The following is a 17,226-nucleotide window of genomic DNA, read 5'->3' as shown; positions in this document are numbered from 1 at the left end:
ACTGAGTTTGACTGCTTGAGTGTGTTTCATATTCAGATTCTTTTTCTGAATGTTTAATTATACTCTAGGTACGTCTTCTGCAAAGAAGAGGGCAAGTCTTTGCCCTCTTTTCAGTGAAGGCAATTCTTGTAAAGTTGTAAGATTTCCTACTTCAAACTCCTCTTCTTCATGTCAAATTTGTTCAGTGTCTTTAAATTTGCATTTTGAGCCTTCTACCCATACCCTCTTTTCCTCCGCTGAACCATCTTCAATCTAAGGAAAATCTTAAAAGGCAGCATCCTGAACTGGATCCAGTAGAAAATTAGTGTGCAATAAAATGGAACTCTTAGTTTTCACAGCATGTTGACTATGCTTTCATTTATGAAACTATAATTTCAGTACTTCCATTTTGCATTGTAATAGTAGGAATCCTGCAGAAGTAACTGTATTACAATGTATAATTGCCATCATAGTAGTGTTGTGTATGCTAATCCCATATGTACATTCAATTCCCCAAGTTCTCTGTATTGATAAAGGCAAGCTGTTCAATTTTACAAATAAAAATTGGTTCCATATTCGAGAAACGTTCATATTATTGGCACTTGGAACAAGATATATTGGATTCCTCTCCGTGTAAAAAGTAATTTTCTGGAAAAAAGAGAGACCAATGTGCTCTGTGCTCTGACAGTGATGATATTCCATTCAAAGATCCATACTAAACAACTGGCATGGTTGCACAAAGTTCCAAATGTCAGGAAATGCAAAACTAAGCAGCACGTCTTTGCTGACATGTCCTATAATTAGTGATGATGCTCTGCAATAATGAGAACAGCGCTGCTACTGATGAAGCGTATGCATGTAAACGTCATCTCTAATTATATTGAGCCTGGTGATGTTGCTGATAATGATGGAAAATGTCAGAACATGGGCTTTTGGGAGGAGGAGCTGAACCTGTTTCTCCAGAAGTATCAAAAAATATTGTTACTATAGGGTACATATGTATTTCGAGCTGGACTTGCAATCCCTCCTTAAACTTATTCTGCTTTTCGGTACTTGGTTGTGTACACTTAACCATTGTTTTCAAAAGCATAGTTTACTCTTAGCCTTTTCATATTATTTCCTGGAAAAATTAGGACAGCAAATGAAAGATTTGAATGGTGCAACTGATTGTACTTTTTTGGTTCTTTTACCCTGTACCACCCTATGCAGGCTTTTGTTTTGTTCATTTCTCTAAATACATAATTTGCATTTTTTCTAAGGAATTAGAGATTGATAACATGCAGTTAATTGCTAATCTACTACAGCCATCATAGCTTTTTGAAATGTTAAACTCCCTTCCTTGTCCTATGTCATTCACAAGTTCTATATTGAACCTGTCCATATTGCCATCTATGTCACTGCTATAGTAGCATGAAAATGAGGGGGATGGTGAAGAGTCCAGTGGGACCCCACTAAATCCTCCTTCCACTTTGATGATTCAGACTCTGGATTCTGACAAGGCTGAATATATCTGCCTTGGTTGAACCTTTGCCTGACTCTAATGAAACCATTAACTGATCAGGGAATTCATCAGGAGCTTGGCAGAAGTGAAGATTCTATGTCACACCTATGAAAACTCTAGGAATATATGAACCCGCTTACCTGATGTGTCTTATGAGTTGCTGAAAGAATAGCTATATTGGCAGAGATTTCAGAAAGACAACCTCCAACAAGAGCAATCACAGTATTCTGGTTGTGACACTTGAAGTTGGGGACAAACCTGTGCTGTGTGGAAAGGAGGTTCAGGATGGCCTTGAAGGTCATCCTTGCAGTGTAGTAGCTATTAAGGATGTGGAAGCCCAGGGAGATATTGGGTAAGATTCTTGGATCCTCATTGATCTCCTTCACAGCAAATGCCAAGGCCAGGACATGTTGTTAGTTCTTGGGTACAGAACTGGAAGAAGAGTGACATGTTGTTTGATTGAAAGAATCTTCACTATCATCACCATCACCATCACCATCATGTTTTTGTTTTCAAGATTGAGTTATAGCTTAAAAGCATCAGATGGAACTGCAAATGGCAATAGAAGAGGGAGGTAAAATAAGGCAAAGACATCAAAATGGGTATTTTTTTTGCCCTTGAGACACTAAATGCTCCCAATATTTTGGGATCTGTTAAGTGTTTAATACAGTACAGAATGCATTCATCAGAGTGAATTATTTTGCATACATATGAGAATAACTCAGCAAAATCCAGTAAAGAGCCCATGTGTATTTTCTTTTTAAAAGTAGTCTTCACTTAGACTCATCAATGGGAACTGGGTACTAAGGATAAAATATGCAATGGCAGGATATCATTCAGCAGTACTAAAAGTAGATCAGTCATATTACTTCATGTCATAAGCATAGGAAGGCAATTAACTGCATGCTCCTGAAGTATATGAAACGTGAAAAGTGTTTTAATAGGAAAGGAGAAAAGGTGTTGCTGCAAGGTTCCATAAACACACCTACATTTGGAGATAAAATCCCAGATTTCCATAACAGTAAATATTGCCAAGGACCAGTCCACCATTTTACAAAAGAAAATATTTCTAAAGTTGAACCATACTGAAAAAAATAAGGAAAGAAAAGAAATCCAGAAGGCAGGGGTTGAATGAGAAGCAACGGATGATGAGAGAGAATGAAGAGGGGTGTGGGAAAATCTAAATCTCCACATGTTTCAACATGTAGTATTTTTACTAAAACCACAGAAAAGTTTTTTTCCAACTGAACATAAATTAAGAAGTATAAAATTCTGCTGGATGCATCATGATGCATTTCCATAATGAACTGAAAATATCAGAGAAAGGAGGAGAAGAAACAATGCCTTACAGCGGTTCACTGAATCTTGTCTGTGCAGGCTGTTCCACAAAAGAAAGGAAATTATGGAGGAAGAAGACTTGAGAAACAATCCCACCAATGACAACATCACCTGGCTGGTAGAATTTATGCGAAACAGGGAGAGGATCATCGGTGTTTGTGCCATTGATACAATGTCTCTTGCCCACAGCATGACCTGGAAGAAGAAGTGCGAGAAGCAGCATCACTGTGAGGAACATGCTGAGAAATTGTCTGCTCTAAAATATCTGGCCTAAAATTGTCTGCCCTAAAAGTCAGTGTTCCTGCTTCCTCCCATCTGTGGCTTTAATAGGTTCTGCTTTCAGAAGGGGCCGCTCCTTCATTCAGTAGTGAATGCTTGCATTGCTTGTAGACGTGTTTTATTGCCTGGTGTATTGGGAAATCTGTGCACCAGTACAATGGTTTGCGGCTAATACTAACTCTTTGTCCACCAGTGTGGAATAATATATTTGAGTCCATTCCAGATGCTGTCTCGTCCATGAGCTGGGGCAGTGCACTGAACCACAAAATGGAAAACAACAATTTAGGCAATGTTATGGGAGGTTATCACCTCCCCAGTTTCTTGCTAGCCTTTTGAAATTGAATTATGTATGAGAATTGTCATGCGGTATTTTTCGAAGTCATATATTAGTCACATTCTTATTTGATGGGTCTTCTTATACATGGCTTCAACAGACCTTAAAAATATTTTTTCCCCATTTAGTGATTTACTGATTGATTTCCTAGCCATCCAGTATCACAGCATTATTGTGAAAAACTACTTAGAACAATACATCAGTACCCTACAAATAGCTGATAGAATTGGGTGATAACAGACAGAAAGCAGAACTTCTTGACAAGAGAGAAGAACACTGTAACAAGTGCACTCCGATTAATGTTTTGGATATGGAGCATCTTCAGCCTTCTTTAATCTCCCTCACTTTCTTTAAGGAGGTTACGCTACCACCAGGGATTTAAGACCATTCTAACTGATTGTTCTTGCACAGTGTTGTGCCGACCTGTAAGGCCCCTCCTTCTCTGGACTATGTGGTTCTGAGGATGAGACATGGATAATCAGGCATCCAATGACTCTGAGTTAGCAATGAACAAATTAAAATGTACTTTCAAAAATGAGCATTATATTTTCAAAATGTTCTGCAACTTTTTCTTCTTCAGTAAAGCTAGAGAATAACCCTTGACTGAGATACATCACTCTTTGCCTTCACATTCACTCTCTGTAAGCAGATCCTCCTTTCTCTCCTGCTCTCAGGTTTTGGCAGGCTTCTCTCTCACTCGTAATTCTTGACGATATTGGGTTCTGACTTTTCCAACTCACTAGCACATCCTCCGGGTATTCTGCTCCCCCCCCTTTCCTTTTGAATCTTAAATGCTTTCATCACCACTCTGTAGGATGCTCATGAGAAGGCTACTTCTTCAGGCACTGCAGAATTCAACTATATATGTCAACTTCTGACAGGTCTCCCTTGGCTTTAGCTGCTGACGCACCACCACAAGCTCAAACTTAACTGCTCCCTGAAAAACTTTTCTTCCTTCTCCTCTCACACCTCCACACTCACTGAGTCATTCCCTCCTCCCATCAGTTCCCTCCCTCAACTCCCCCTTTCCCCCCTCTTGCTCTCTGAAACAAAACTGCATTTATGGAACACAGTCCCATAACACTTGAAATCATTCCAAAACCTCTTTTTGGGTCTATTTCAGTTAAGAAGGTGAATAATCTTAAATTTAATAGCAATGTGACTTTGCAAATGGATTTTGTAAGCCAATGCTGTAAATGAATTGGATGAAATCTCACTAATTTTTCTTCATTTATCGTGTATGTATAAATATCATCTTAGGCTGAGTTATCAACTGCAACCCTATCTGGACAAGCAAAGCCTAGCAACACTGGTCCAATTTCCTGAAACCATGCGCTAGGACTATTGCAATGCACTCTGCACTGGACTGCCATTGTAGATGGTCCAGAAATTTGAGGTGGTTCAAAACAGAGCAGCAAGCCTACGGATGAGGAGTGTCCAATATGAGCATATTGTGTCAGCCCTGTTCAAACACCATTGGTTACCAACTGAAGTAAAATTCAAAGAGCGTTCATTATTATATCAAGTCCTAAATGGCTAGGGCCAGGCTGTGCAAAGGAACGTCCCTGTGGTCTTCTTTGCAGGTCCTTGCCCGAGAGTGACCCCTAAAGGAAATTAAAATTGTGGCTACACAGGGAGAGGACGTCTGAGATGTGGCACCCCAGTTATGGAATCAACTCTTCAACAATTGTGCCTGATTCATCTTGCTTGTTCTTTCATTGCCAGGTAGAACCTTTCTATTCTCCCTTCCCTATAAAAGTTTAATAATAGTGAAACCCTTAAACAGATTGTGTTTATAGCGTATTTCGTTTCAATTCCATTTTTTATGCCTTAGAGCTGATGTATCCTTGGATTAATTTGAACATGGCAGCTGCAGGCCAATGTTTTTCTTGTATCCATTTTAAATATATTATTTATGTTTGATTTGAATGTTCTGATTTATTCTTCATATTGACCTTGTGTTTGGTTCTGTAATTAGATCATGTGAACACCAAGAGAGCTGTTCCGGATAATAGGTGGTATAGAAATTAAATCATATAAAATAATAAATAATTACAATACACTTGGCTATTCAGACAGAGCTTAATGAAGACCAAGAAGTCAAGTGTGAGACCTATTTTGGTTTCTGATTGCTTTTGGGGTCAATTCAATATGTTGCTCGTAAACACTAATTCTTTACAGGGGGCATCCCATGGCCTCCACCTTCTGTGCATCCACTGCTTGGACGGAAGCACGTCATCCATGATCTTCAAGCCTTCAGACTCCCTATTCTACACTTTATCTGGATTGTGTCCCACGTGAAAAAGATGGCTCACTCAGGGAGTGCGAGGAGTTCTAGAGGGTTTTTTTTCTGTCTAAACATGTATAGGATTGTCTCCTTAAATTCATTTATTTCATGTCTATCCTGCCCTATAGTCAATGAAATGTGGGCACAAAATGAAAGAACACCTTCATGTTTACCAAAGACCAGCTTTCTGGGTACATGGAAAAGGGCTTTTTCTGTTTTTCCTCCGCGCTTTGGAAGGTGCTCCCTCAAGCACTACAGTTGCTCACCATTCCTTTGGACTTGAGGTAATGTGCAGACAAGCATACTTCCAGCCTCGCCATGAAAAGTATGTAAAATTGGTTGCTTCACATGATGATCTCATGGCCTATGGGCATCCTGACACTTCCCTCTCCTCTATGCCCCATCAACATCACTTCTCCTCTTGCCAAGCTTGAGGCAAGCAACTTCAAGCATTCTTCTCTCAGATGAGATTGAGCAGGAGAGAAAACCTAGCAAAGATTAGAGCACAGAGTTCGTCTGACAACAGAACAATTTCCAGGGGCTCAGAAGGGGTAAACAGAGGTGGGAATTGTGAAGCCCAAAAACAGACCCCCCCCCCTCAATTGGGAAATCCATGCATGTAGACCACTGGATTGCCTAGGCAGCTAAGTTCACTTTGACAGCCCTTCTGAATGAGGGTGTGGAGGGGGTAGATTTGTTTGGATGGCTGAGGGAGAGGTGTGAGCCAAATCTCTCCACCAGTCTGGGATTCACCAGTTGATGTCTTGCATGCAGGAATCCCTCCTTTAATGTTGTATGATGCCCCAACCAGAATGAACAGCTAGATGCCTCTGATTCAGAAGCAAAACTGGCATTGTGTGTGGGGCAAGAAGTACCATTTTTTTTCTGAAAAAAACACTCAAACCATGGGAAGTAATGGTATACTTAAGAGACTGTTGCCAATTGCAGCATCCTAAAGCACCCCAAAAGTAATTGGCCAGAGGAAGGCCACATAGTAAAAACACCACAGTTATACTGTCCCAGAAGGGAGGGCAGATAAGAACAAAATGAACTTTGTGTAACCCACAGCTAGCCTGACCTCGAATACAGTAATCAAAGGGACAGTGGAAACTGGTTCTAACCACCATGAAAGTTGCAAATGTGCAGGGAGTAAGAACATGGCAAGTCTGTGTGAATCTCGAGCAGATAAGAAATAGAAATGGGAAATGTCTGTTCTTGACAGAAGAAAGGACTTTTTCTCCAGCACTGGAGTGGGTGCATACATTGATGTATCGATCTATTAGATGTGTATTAAGTGACCTAATTGGTTACCTAGGGTATAAAACGCATGTACTGGGGTGCAACTTTTGAGAAACTGCTTTGGGCTGAATGTCGCCTTTTGTCTCCCTTTATTCTATAGTGCACTAGAATAAAGCTGGTTTTGGTTCTAAGTGTCATCTCAGGCTCTGTTTGGCTTTGGGTCTGGGGTCCACCCGGGGTTTGCCCTGGCTGTTGACTGGCACAGTACGGTAACAAGACTTTTCCTGGGTGCTTCACACAGGCTTTGGAATATCCTCAATCAAACATTCCACCTGGCCCCCAGTGTCTCATTTTGTGTAAAGATGTCTATTCTCAATTATGATTTTAATTCAGGAAAGATGGCAATGAATTTAAATTTGCAATTAAAGGAAGAACGTATCCACTTCTATAGTTTGCTGCAAAGAAGAAAAGTGAAAGCTCTTCTATTTCCTGCTCTAAAATGAGAACTGCACTTCTGAAAGCAGTTTCTCTCATGGCATCCCCTTTTGGATGCACCCAAGAAGATAGATTCCCAGGAGCAAGTGAAAAACTGAGGGCACCCATGGGCAGCAAACCAGATAAAAGACAATGAGGATATTTTCACATGGGAAGTGAACAAGGCATTTTTGAATTCTGACAACTTCATAGTTCACATTTTGCGAGTAGTCAAATGGTCTCAAATGAGAAAATACACTTACTGAGGTATACTTAATAATTTATTCGGATTATTCTAAACTGTCCAATATGAAAAATCTCTGGACAGATTACAGAGTGATAAATATCCAATAAATACAATAGCAAGATAAAAAGCAACAGAGGATAAATAAAATCTGAATTAATTTTTTTAAAACTTTAAAATTTTGTGTGAATAAAAAGCTTTAACCTAGTGCTGAGAAGCATATAATGTTGGTGCTAGGGGAACCACTCTGGAGAGCGCATTCCACAGCCAGGGCACCACTGCAGAGAAAGGCCTATTCCTGGTGTTCACTCTCCTAACCTCCTTCAGGGAGGGTTCCCAGAGCAGGGCCTCTCCTGCAGGTCTTGAGGGGTGGGAGGGTGTATGGGGAAAAGACCTAAAAATAACCCGGAATAAATACATTCAGCAAATTGAGCTAGACTGTCTTTATTTTGTATATGGGTTAATCCAAACAAAATCAGAGGTCAATGTTTCTGTTAATCATAAGTTTAATAGAATTCATAGAACATCACATCCTTTCAGTTCCTCCTTCGTATTAGGTGCTCCCTGTGGTTCAGTTCAGGCCTGAGGACAATAATGTAGCATTTGGGGCCAAAGATGCAACCCAGCAGCCCAGCACTGGATGACAAAATGGCAAAGATCTCCACAGCCACCACGTACTTCCCTTTGGTGCTCAAGTAGGCTGGAACAAAGGCCAACCACACACTGCAGAAGACCAGCATGCTGAAAGTGATGAACTTGGCCTCATTAAAACTGTTGGGCAACTTCCTGGCTAGGAAAGCCACAATGAAGCTGACTATAGCCAGGGATCCCAAGTAACCCAAGACACAATAAAACATGGCAGCAGAGCCCTCATTGCATTCCAGAATGATTTTGTCATCCAGTGAATGCATGTCCACATCTGGAAATGGAGGGGTCGTGCTCAGCCAAAGTGCACAAATTGCTGCTTGAATTAAGGAGCCAGAAAGTGAAATAGAATTGGCCAGTCCTTTCCCCATGCGTTTCCTCATCCTGGAGCCTGGCTTGGTGGCCATGAATGCCAGAAGCACAGTGATGGTTTTGGCCAAGATGCTGGAAAGGGAAACAGAGAAGATAATGCCAAAAACCACCTGTCGGAGAAGGCAGGTCACCTTTCCTGGTTGCCCAATAAAGAGCAAGGGGCATGGGAAACAGAGAAGGAGGGAGATGAGAAGGATGTAGGTGATGCTTCGGTTGTTGGCTTTAACTATGGGGGTGTCCTTGTGCTTGAGAAAAATTCCTAGCACCAGAGCTGTAGTGGATGAGGAACAAATAGCTAATAAAATCAAGACGATCCCTAGAGCATCTCCATAAGAGAGGTAGCTGAGATCCCTGGGGATGCATTGGGATTTTTCCTTGCTGGGATACTGCTCTCCTGGACATTTGACACAGGCATCCATGTCTGAAAAAAGGAAAGGCTGATCTAGCATTTGAAAATACTAGCAAACCTCTACTGAAAGAAACAGTAAAACTTCTTCATGTTTCAGTGTTCCTCTGTCTCCCCTGCCATGTATGAATTGACCTTAATTTACATTTTGTAGTTTTTCACAGTAGCATAGGAGACAAGAGAGTCCTAACTCACACCTCTATCTATGTACTCAGATGGTATCCTTTAGTAAAAATTATCTTTTCTTTGCATTAGGCCTCATTTGTAGTGCGGGAGTAGCTGTAAGACAAACCTTTTTATCAAGTGAAATTGCTCTACAGCACTTTGCACATTATGTGCTATATTCTATTTTTTATTTTTGGGTGGTGGCAGTATTTTAAATAATAAGCTGTTTATTTGTCAATTGTATTTGGGAAGCTCTTAAAACCAAGGACGCATGCTTCTCACACATCACACATCCATCCTACTGAAGCTGCCAATATGGTCCTGTGCTGTGCATGGTTGACTTCTTTCACACACAAATGCTTGTATTGTGCCCAAGAGGACCTTTTGGCCCACTAATGAATTCTAGTGTAGAATCTCTTCCTGGGCTACCAGTTGCCAAGTTGTAAAGTGCATAGTGCCTTACAATGATTATCTGTTTGTTACATTTGTATGAAGCCTCTCTCTTAAGGAGCTGACACTCAACACACTCAATAATAGAGATATCAATCCTTGATCAGGCAGTGGAACTCCCTGCCAAAGGAAGCCAGCCAAGCCAAGCCCTCCCATCACCACTATTTATTCTGACAGATGTTAGAGCTAACATGTAGTGGATGAACTTTGGGCATCATATTTTTATTTAGTCTGTCCAATAACAGAACAGATTAGTCAATAGATTATTTAAAATTCTGTGTTGGGGAATATTTTCTTGTTCACTGAAGTTGTTCACATTCACAAAATAAACAGTGATGAATAAGATCCAGTAGATGTCTCTCTGTGTACATGATGCCTCCTACCCTTCCTTTTGGAGATCAATCCTTTTGGACATGCAGCACAGTCATAGCAGCAAAATGGCTCCCTCTCCCTCTTTTTCCTGCTGTATCCTGGATAGCAGTTGTCATTGCACACAGAAAGTGGCAGAGCCTGAACAGAAGAAGAGAGAAAAAGGAAAAGTATGTGCCTGTGTTGTTAGCTTCCGAGTATCTTTCACATGAGTGACAGGGTCACACTATGTGTTACTGGACCACAACTATCATAACACACAGTGGCCAAATTGCTTGTAAATGCCCCATGAATGAAGAGGAACATCTAAATATTTGAGCATTTGCAGCTGTGACTCACCTGATTAAAGCTTGCATGCCACCTGATTTGGTCATTATGAATGGTTAACTCTTGTCCTGCAGGAGCCTGGGGGTCCAGGTTTCCAACTTTTAATCTAACCACTGATCCATTGGTGAACATCAGCCAGTTGGTAACATCAAACTCTGCAACCAACTCTCCATTTTCATTAAAATGCACAGTTTCTCCAGCAGTGTTATTGAATGAGATGCTTCTTAGAAAGTGGTGGAGCTGGATTAGGAAAGAATATGAAGAAAGGGAGAGCATGAACTTGAAGCTACAGCAATGTGCTTCCTTCTGGCTTGTTTCAACTGACATCTCAATCATTCTCCCTCCCTGGCACATTGTGGTGACTTCATATTTCTAGTTGGCATGTTGCTCCAATTACTGCCATTTGAATCTTAAGTTGAACATAATATTTTGAACAGATTGAAGTTGTATACTGGCTTCCATCCACATTTACACTTGTATAGAAAAAAACTCATGGAAATCTGTAGTCCTACTGATTTCTCTAGGTCAGCTATAAGCATCACTAAGTTTGGATCCACCCCATTCAGACTGGTTCTGCTACCGAAAGTTATTCCCTAAAAGGAATCATTTATCCAAAATTTTCTTGTGCAGAATTACAATTCCTCTTGTTCTACATTCTAACATTTTGCAAAAGAATTTTGAGGTTCAACTACCTGCCATGGTTGCACATTCTTTAAAGTCAGTCTTTCTCTTTCTACCCATTTTCTGTGTTTGAAACTGGAGTCATATTCTGCATTCAAAGCATGTGCCACAGCGTAGGCAGCATTGTAGACATTATAACTGTGACCAGTCATGTTCATTTCAAACAAGATTCCAGGAAGTGTCTCCAGCTTCTCATTCCCTAAACAGGTCTTTTTGTCTTCCTGCGTCACATCAGCCATGCTTAGTAAACAGTTGAATGCATGCACCCAGAAGTCATGGATGAATCCATCTCCTTTGGCCCAAGAAGGTCTAACCATCTGCACAAACTTGCGGTATCCGAATGGCTGGTTTGAGTGAACACTGAATGATAAAAAACCATGGAAAGTTTGTGTATCCCAATTTCTTTGAAGAGGCACTGATGCAAAATCCCAGTGGGAAGTAGTAATCCAAACTTTGCCCAGTGGTGGCAAATCAAATAAGGGTGCCAAGAACAACAAGATTCTCAGCACTTGGAAGGATGGTGGTTCTCCATATACAAAGAAAACATTGGCTTTGCTCTCAAAGGCAACTTCAAACATTCTCCGTTCTTTCATACCCAAGGCTATCATCTCTTCTATATAAGACCATTTTAGTATCCTTAGTATGAATTCATAGCAGATTCCATGCAGGGAAAGCATTGGTACTATGGTCTGTAAGAACCTATTCCCTCTGTCATCATCCACAGCTGAAAGCCCAATCCAAGTCCATCCAAAATGCTTAAGCATCTGCACAACTCCCATGTATTGCTGGGCTTCATTTGGAACCATTTGGTACAAAAAGGGCATTTCATTTTCAGTCCCATCTGGTAGCAAAAATGATCCATAGGTGAGCTGAAGTGAAATATGTTTGCATAGATTTGGACAAGACTTTGCTCTCTTTTTTGTGATGGCAATTCAGGTTCTTGATCATTTTTATAATTTCCCACTTTAATTTCCTCTTCTTCATGCTAATCATGCACAATGTTTTTAAATTGCTTTGTGAGCTTTGCTTTCTATACCCACTTTCTCCTCCTCTGAACCTGCTACAGTCCAAATATAAATTAACCCTGACTGCTCTTTAGAAGGCCAGATAGTGAAGATGAAACTCCAATGCTTTGGCCACCTAATCAGAAGGAAGGACTCCCTGAAGAAGAGCCTAATGCTGGGAACAACAGATGGCAAAAGAAGAAGGGGACGGCAGAGATTAAAGTGGCTAGATGGACTCACTGAAGCAGTTGGTGTGAGCTTAAGTGGACTCCAGGGGATGGTGGAAGACAGGCAGGCCTGGAGGAATGTTGTCCATGGGGTCGTGATGGGTCAGACATGACTTTGCAACTTACAACAACAACCCAGAAGTGGATCCAGTAAAAGACATGTGGTCTGACTAGCAAGAAATAAAATGGAACTCTTAGTTTTAATAGTGTGGTGACTGTTTTTACTGATGCAGCTAAAATTTTAGTGCATCCAGTGCAAACCTGTGTGCTGTAACAGGAAGAAAACTGTAGAATGAACTCTGAATTCTGCAGTGAAAATTCTTTGAAAAATGTTAATTACAGGCAACATGGGAGTGGTGTCTCTGCTGAGGCCCATCTCTGCATTGAATGTCCTGTGTCTTCTGTAGTGATAATGGGGAGGCATTCAAATGTATATAAAATTAATATTTGTCCCATATTCTAGAAATGTTCATGTTCCATAAAATGACTTCATTTTGAAAACCCGAAAAATGTCATGACATTTCTGACAGTATGATCTATTTGTAGTGGTTTATGTAATGTCATTCAGAAGTAAAAATGTCACATTCCTCCTCATGTCAAAAGAATTTTTTTTTGTCAGAAAGAATGTCACCTGTTAAAGTCATGAGAGACCAATGTGCTCTCCATTCAGACAGTAATGAAATTTAATTCTTCTTTTAATAGAAAATTAATCTTACTGAACACTCCATGTAGTTCTTGAAGTAGGCATTCAAGTATGCATTTAGTTTAATGCTAGTCAGTGGATTAAAGATGAGATTAGACACTCTCAGTAGCTCTCTCCACTCTCTCTCCTGCCCATCACAACTTAAAAAAAAAACCCAACGAATTTCTTATTGTTCGCTTTTCCAGAAGAAATAGAACACCAAACTAAGATCTGGATGGTTCAACAGATCATACTTTTCTCGTACTTTTCACCCCTACAACCCTATTCAGGATTTTGTTTTTCCTTTTCTCTAAATTCTAAATGCATTTTTTCTGTGGAATTAATGATTTGTAACAGGCAGACCATTTCCATTCTACCACAATCATTTTGAATTTTTGTGCAGCATTTTGAAAGGTTAATCACCCCTCCTTGTTTTGTGTCACCCAAAAGTTTTATATGAATCCTTTCCATGCTTCCATCTATGTCACTGATACAGTAGCATGAAAATGGGGGGGGGGGAGAAAAGTCCCGTGGCACCCCACTAAAGCCTCATTCTACTTCGATGAGGAGTTGGATTCAGACTCTGGTTTTCCAAAAAGTGGTGATTATACCTCAGGGGTCTCAAACTCAACTTACCTGGGGACTGCTGGAAGTAGAGGCTGGGTGAGGCTGGGCCGCATCAAGTATTTCACCACCGCGGTGGTGGTGGGCTGCTCATCCCGTGTCGCTCCTGGAGGCTGACCCAGGCACCACTGGCACTTTGAAGGCCAAAGGACCCCTCCCCCATGCCCCACCCATCCCGACAATTGGCCCTCGGGCTGTGAGTTTGAGACCTCTGTTATACCCGATTACATTTTTTCCTCCATCACATTTTTCTCCATCACTTTTTCTCCATCTCAGCAGTTTGCTGACTGATCACAGAATGTGTCAGAAAGTTATCTGAAAGAAAGAAGATTCTGTGTCACACCTATGAACTGTCCAAGCATACTTACACCTTGCTTACCTGTGGTGTCTTATGAGTAGCTGAAAGGATAGCTATACTGGCAGAGATTTCAGAGAGGCATCCTCCAATGAGAGCAATCACATTATTCTGGTTGTGACACTTGAAGTTGGGAACAAACCTGTGCTGTGTGGAAAGCAGGTTCAGGATGGCCTTGAAGGTCATCCTTGGTGTGTAGTAACTATTGAGGATGTGAAGCCCCAGGGTGATATTGGGTAAGATTCGTGGATCCTCATTGATCTCCTTCACAGCAAATGCCAAGGCCAGGACATGTTGGTAGTTCTTGGGCACAGAACTGGAAGAAGAGTGACAGACAGTTTGATTGACAAAATCAGCATTATCAGCATCACCACTAAATACACCATCTCATTTCTGTTTTAGAAAGTGAGCTATAGCTTAAAACCAGCAAAAGCACTGCAAATGACAAAAGAAAAGGGAAGTAAATGAAGGTAAGCACTTCAAAGTGACTATTTTTCCCATAACAAACTCAAGGCCAAAAATATTTTGGGAACAATCAAGTGCTCAATACAGCATGCATTCATCAGAGTGAAATGTTTTGCATACATATGACAATGACAATAACAAAAACAACAAAATTCTTTCAAGTGCCCATATGTATTTTCTTTTTAAAAGTAATCTTCCCTTAGACTCAACACCAAGAATCTTTGTACAAAGAATAAAATATTCAATGGCACGATACCAGTCAACAGTACTATTAGCAGATCATTCATATTACTTGAAATCAAATAGGAATGCAATTAAAGTGCTTGTTCCTGAAGGAGATGAAATTTGAGAAAATATTTCAGTATAAGGGAGAAAACACTGCAAGCTTGCATAAACTTGTCTACATTTGCAGATAATATCCCCAAAATTCCGGAGCAGTGAATAGTACCAAGGACTAGTCCACCATTTTACAAAAGAAAATATTTCTAAAGTAGCACCATATGAAACAAGAAATCCAGAAGACGGGTGAATGAGAAGCAACCAACAATGAGAGAGAATGAAGAGGGGTGTGTGAAAAAATATATCTCCCTATTTTTCAACACATGTTATATTTACCAAAACCCCAGATGTCTTTTTGCCAACCTAATATAAATCAGGAAATGACTAATTTGTACTTGATGGATCATGGTGCATTTTCATAATGAACTGCAAATATTGCGGGGAGGAAGAGAAGAAAGAATGCCTTACATCGGTTCACCGAGCCGTGTCTGTGAAGGCTGTTCCACAAATGAAAGGATATTATGGAGGAAGAAGACCTGAGAAACAATCCCTCCAATAAGAACATCCCCTGACTGGTAGAATTTATGTGGAATAGGGAGAGGATCATCGGTTGTGGTGCAATTGATAGAATGTCTCCTGCACACAGCATAACCAGGAAGAAGCAGTGAGAGAAGCAATATCACCTTAGGCAACCTGCTGAGAAAACATCTCACCAAAAAGTCAATAGTCATGGTTCTTTCCTTCAATGACTGTTTATAGGTTCTGAGATTTTGGCTAGCTCCTCCATTCAGTAGAGAATGCTTGCTTGCATTGCCAACTGATACGTTGCTTGGTGTGTTTAGAAATCTGTGCACCAGTACAATGCTTTTACAGCTAATTATACCTCTTTGTCCTTTAGTGTAGAATGATCTATTTGAAGTCTTTTCAGATGCTAACTTGTCTGTGAGCTGGGACAATGTATTGAGTAACAGGATGGAAAACAGTAATTGAAACAATGTTATGAGAGGTTATCACTTCCCCATTGTGTTGTTAGTGTGTGAGGAACTGCAAGGGGAATAAAATATAGTATGTGGCAGATAGGCTGGATATCGTAAAGTCTCTGGATGGCTTACAATATATTAAAATTCAGTAATATAAGACAATACAATCACACTTCACCATTTAGTTCAAAACCGAATAATAATAATGATAAAATCTTCAAATAAATTTGCAATATTAAAACAAAAATAGGAAAAATTGGAGATATTCTAAATAATAGATTCAAATCAAAAATAAAGCATAAACCAAAGAAAATTAGAAATAAATATGCCTTCATTAAAATCATGTCCCATTTTCAGCAGCATAAAATAACATTATTTATGCCTAAAAATTAACCATTCAAAATAACTGCTGCACAAATAAGCGTTTAACTTGGCACCTAAAAGCCAAAGGAATAGGTGCAACTGGACCTCATTCAGGATTGAATTGCAAAGTTGGGGTGTTATGAAGTGGAAGACCCCCTCCTTCATTAGGGGGATGAATGCAGAGGAGGGCTTCAGATGAAGATCACAGTGAATGGGCTGGTACATATGGGGATAACCTGGCTCCAAACTAATTAATACTTTCTATATCATCATGAGCACTTTGTATTGTTCCTAGACGGCAACCTGCAGCCAATGTAACCTGTGAAGGACCAGTGTGATATGCTCACAAATGCTGGCCCTAGTCAGCAGGTGTGCTAACCAGTGAGTTGCAAAGTCCATTTTCAAAGGCAACCCCATGTAGAGCATATTACAGTAATCCAAGCAGGAGGTTACCAGCACATAGATAACCATTGCAAGACTCCTCTCATCCAAGTTGGAACACAGACGATAAATTAGCTGAAGCTGATAAAAAGAGCTTCTGAAAACCTAACTCATCTGGGCAACAAGTGACAACTTGGAATCCAGGAGTACTCCAAGGCTGCAAACCTTATCTTTTAGGCAGAGCACAACCTCATCCAGGACAGGTTGATAATTCCTCAGCTGAACAGATGGAATCTTCACCAGCAGTACCTCCATGAACTAAGTCTCAGCTTAATTGCCCACATTAACCCCTTACAGAGCTCAGGCACTGGTTCAGAAGTGTCACTGACTCACCTAGAGATGATGAAAATGAGAGGTAGAGCTGAGTCATCAGCATACTGATTATATTTCAGTCTAAACTTCTGGATGACCTCTCCAAGATTTTTCCTGTGGATGTTAAAAAACATGGGGCGGGGGGTGGAAAATAGAGCTCTGTGGAACTCCATGGTGCAGAGATCATGGCACAGAATTGTTCCCCAGTACCACCATCTAGAGGTAGTCTGCTAAGTAGGAGTGGAAGCACTGCAAAGCTGTGCTCCCAGCTCCCAACCCACCCAACCTCTCCAGAAGGATACCATGGTCAAAAGAGGCTGAGAGGGCCAGAAGAATCACCAGAGTTGCACTCCCCCATTGTTCTCCTGGCAAAGATTATCCCATAGGCAACAAAGGCAGTCTCC

At 40.6% G+C, this 17,226-nt stretch overlaps 1 protein-coding gene across 1 annotated transcript; it reads right to left on the bottom strand.

The window, feature by feature from the left end:
* Positions 1–8,211: 8,211 nt before the first annotated feature.
* On the bottom strand, positions 8,212–16,995 carry LOC123033448 (vomeronasal type-2 receptor 26-like). The gene is made up of 7 exons (XM_044450051.1): positions 16,844–16,995; positions 15,195–15,362; positions 14,007–14,298; positions 11,147–11,434; positions 10,422–10,649; positions 10,097–10,223; positions 8,212–9,113 (listed from the first exon to the last, which is right to left on the bottom strand). The coding sequence occupies exons 1-7, from the start codon at positions 16,993–16,995 to the stop codon at positions 8,212–8,214; spliced, it is 2,157 nt and encodes a 718-aa protein (XP_044305986.1).
* Between the last annotated feature and the right edge of the window lie 231 nt (positions 16,996–17,226).

Source organism: Varanus komodoensis, unplaced genomic scaffold, assembly GCF_004798865.1.
Source record: "Varanus komodoensis strain SLA01 unplaced genomic scaffold, ASM479886v1 scaffold62, whole genome shotgun sequence".
In the NCBI taxonomy this organism is placed as follows: Eukaryota; Metazoa; Chordata; class Lepidosauria; order Squamata; family Varanidae; genus Varanus; species Varanus komodoensis.
This window is presented reverse-complemented; position numbering and strand designations above follow the sequence as displayed.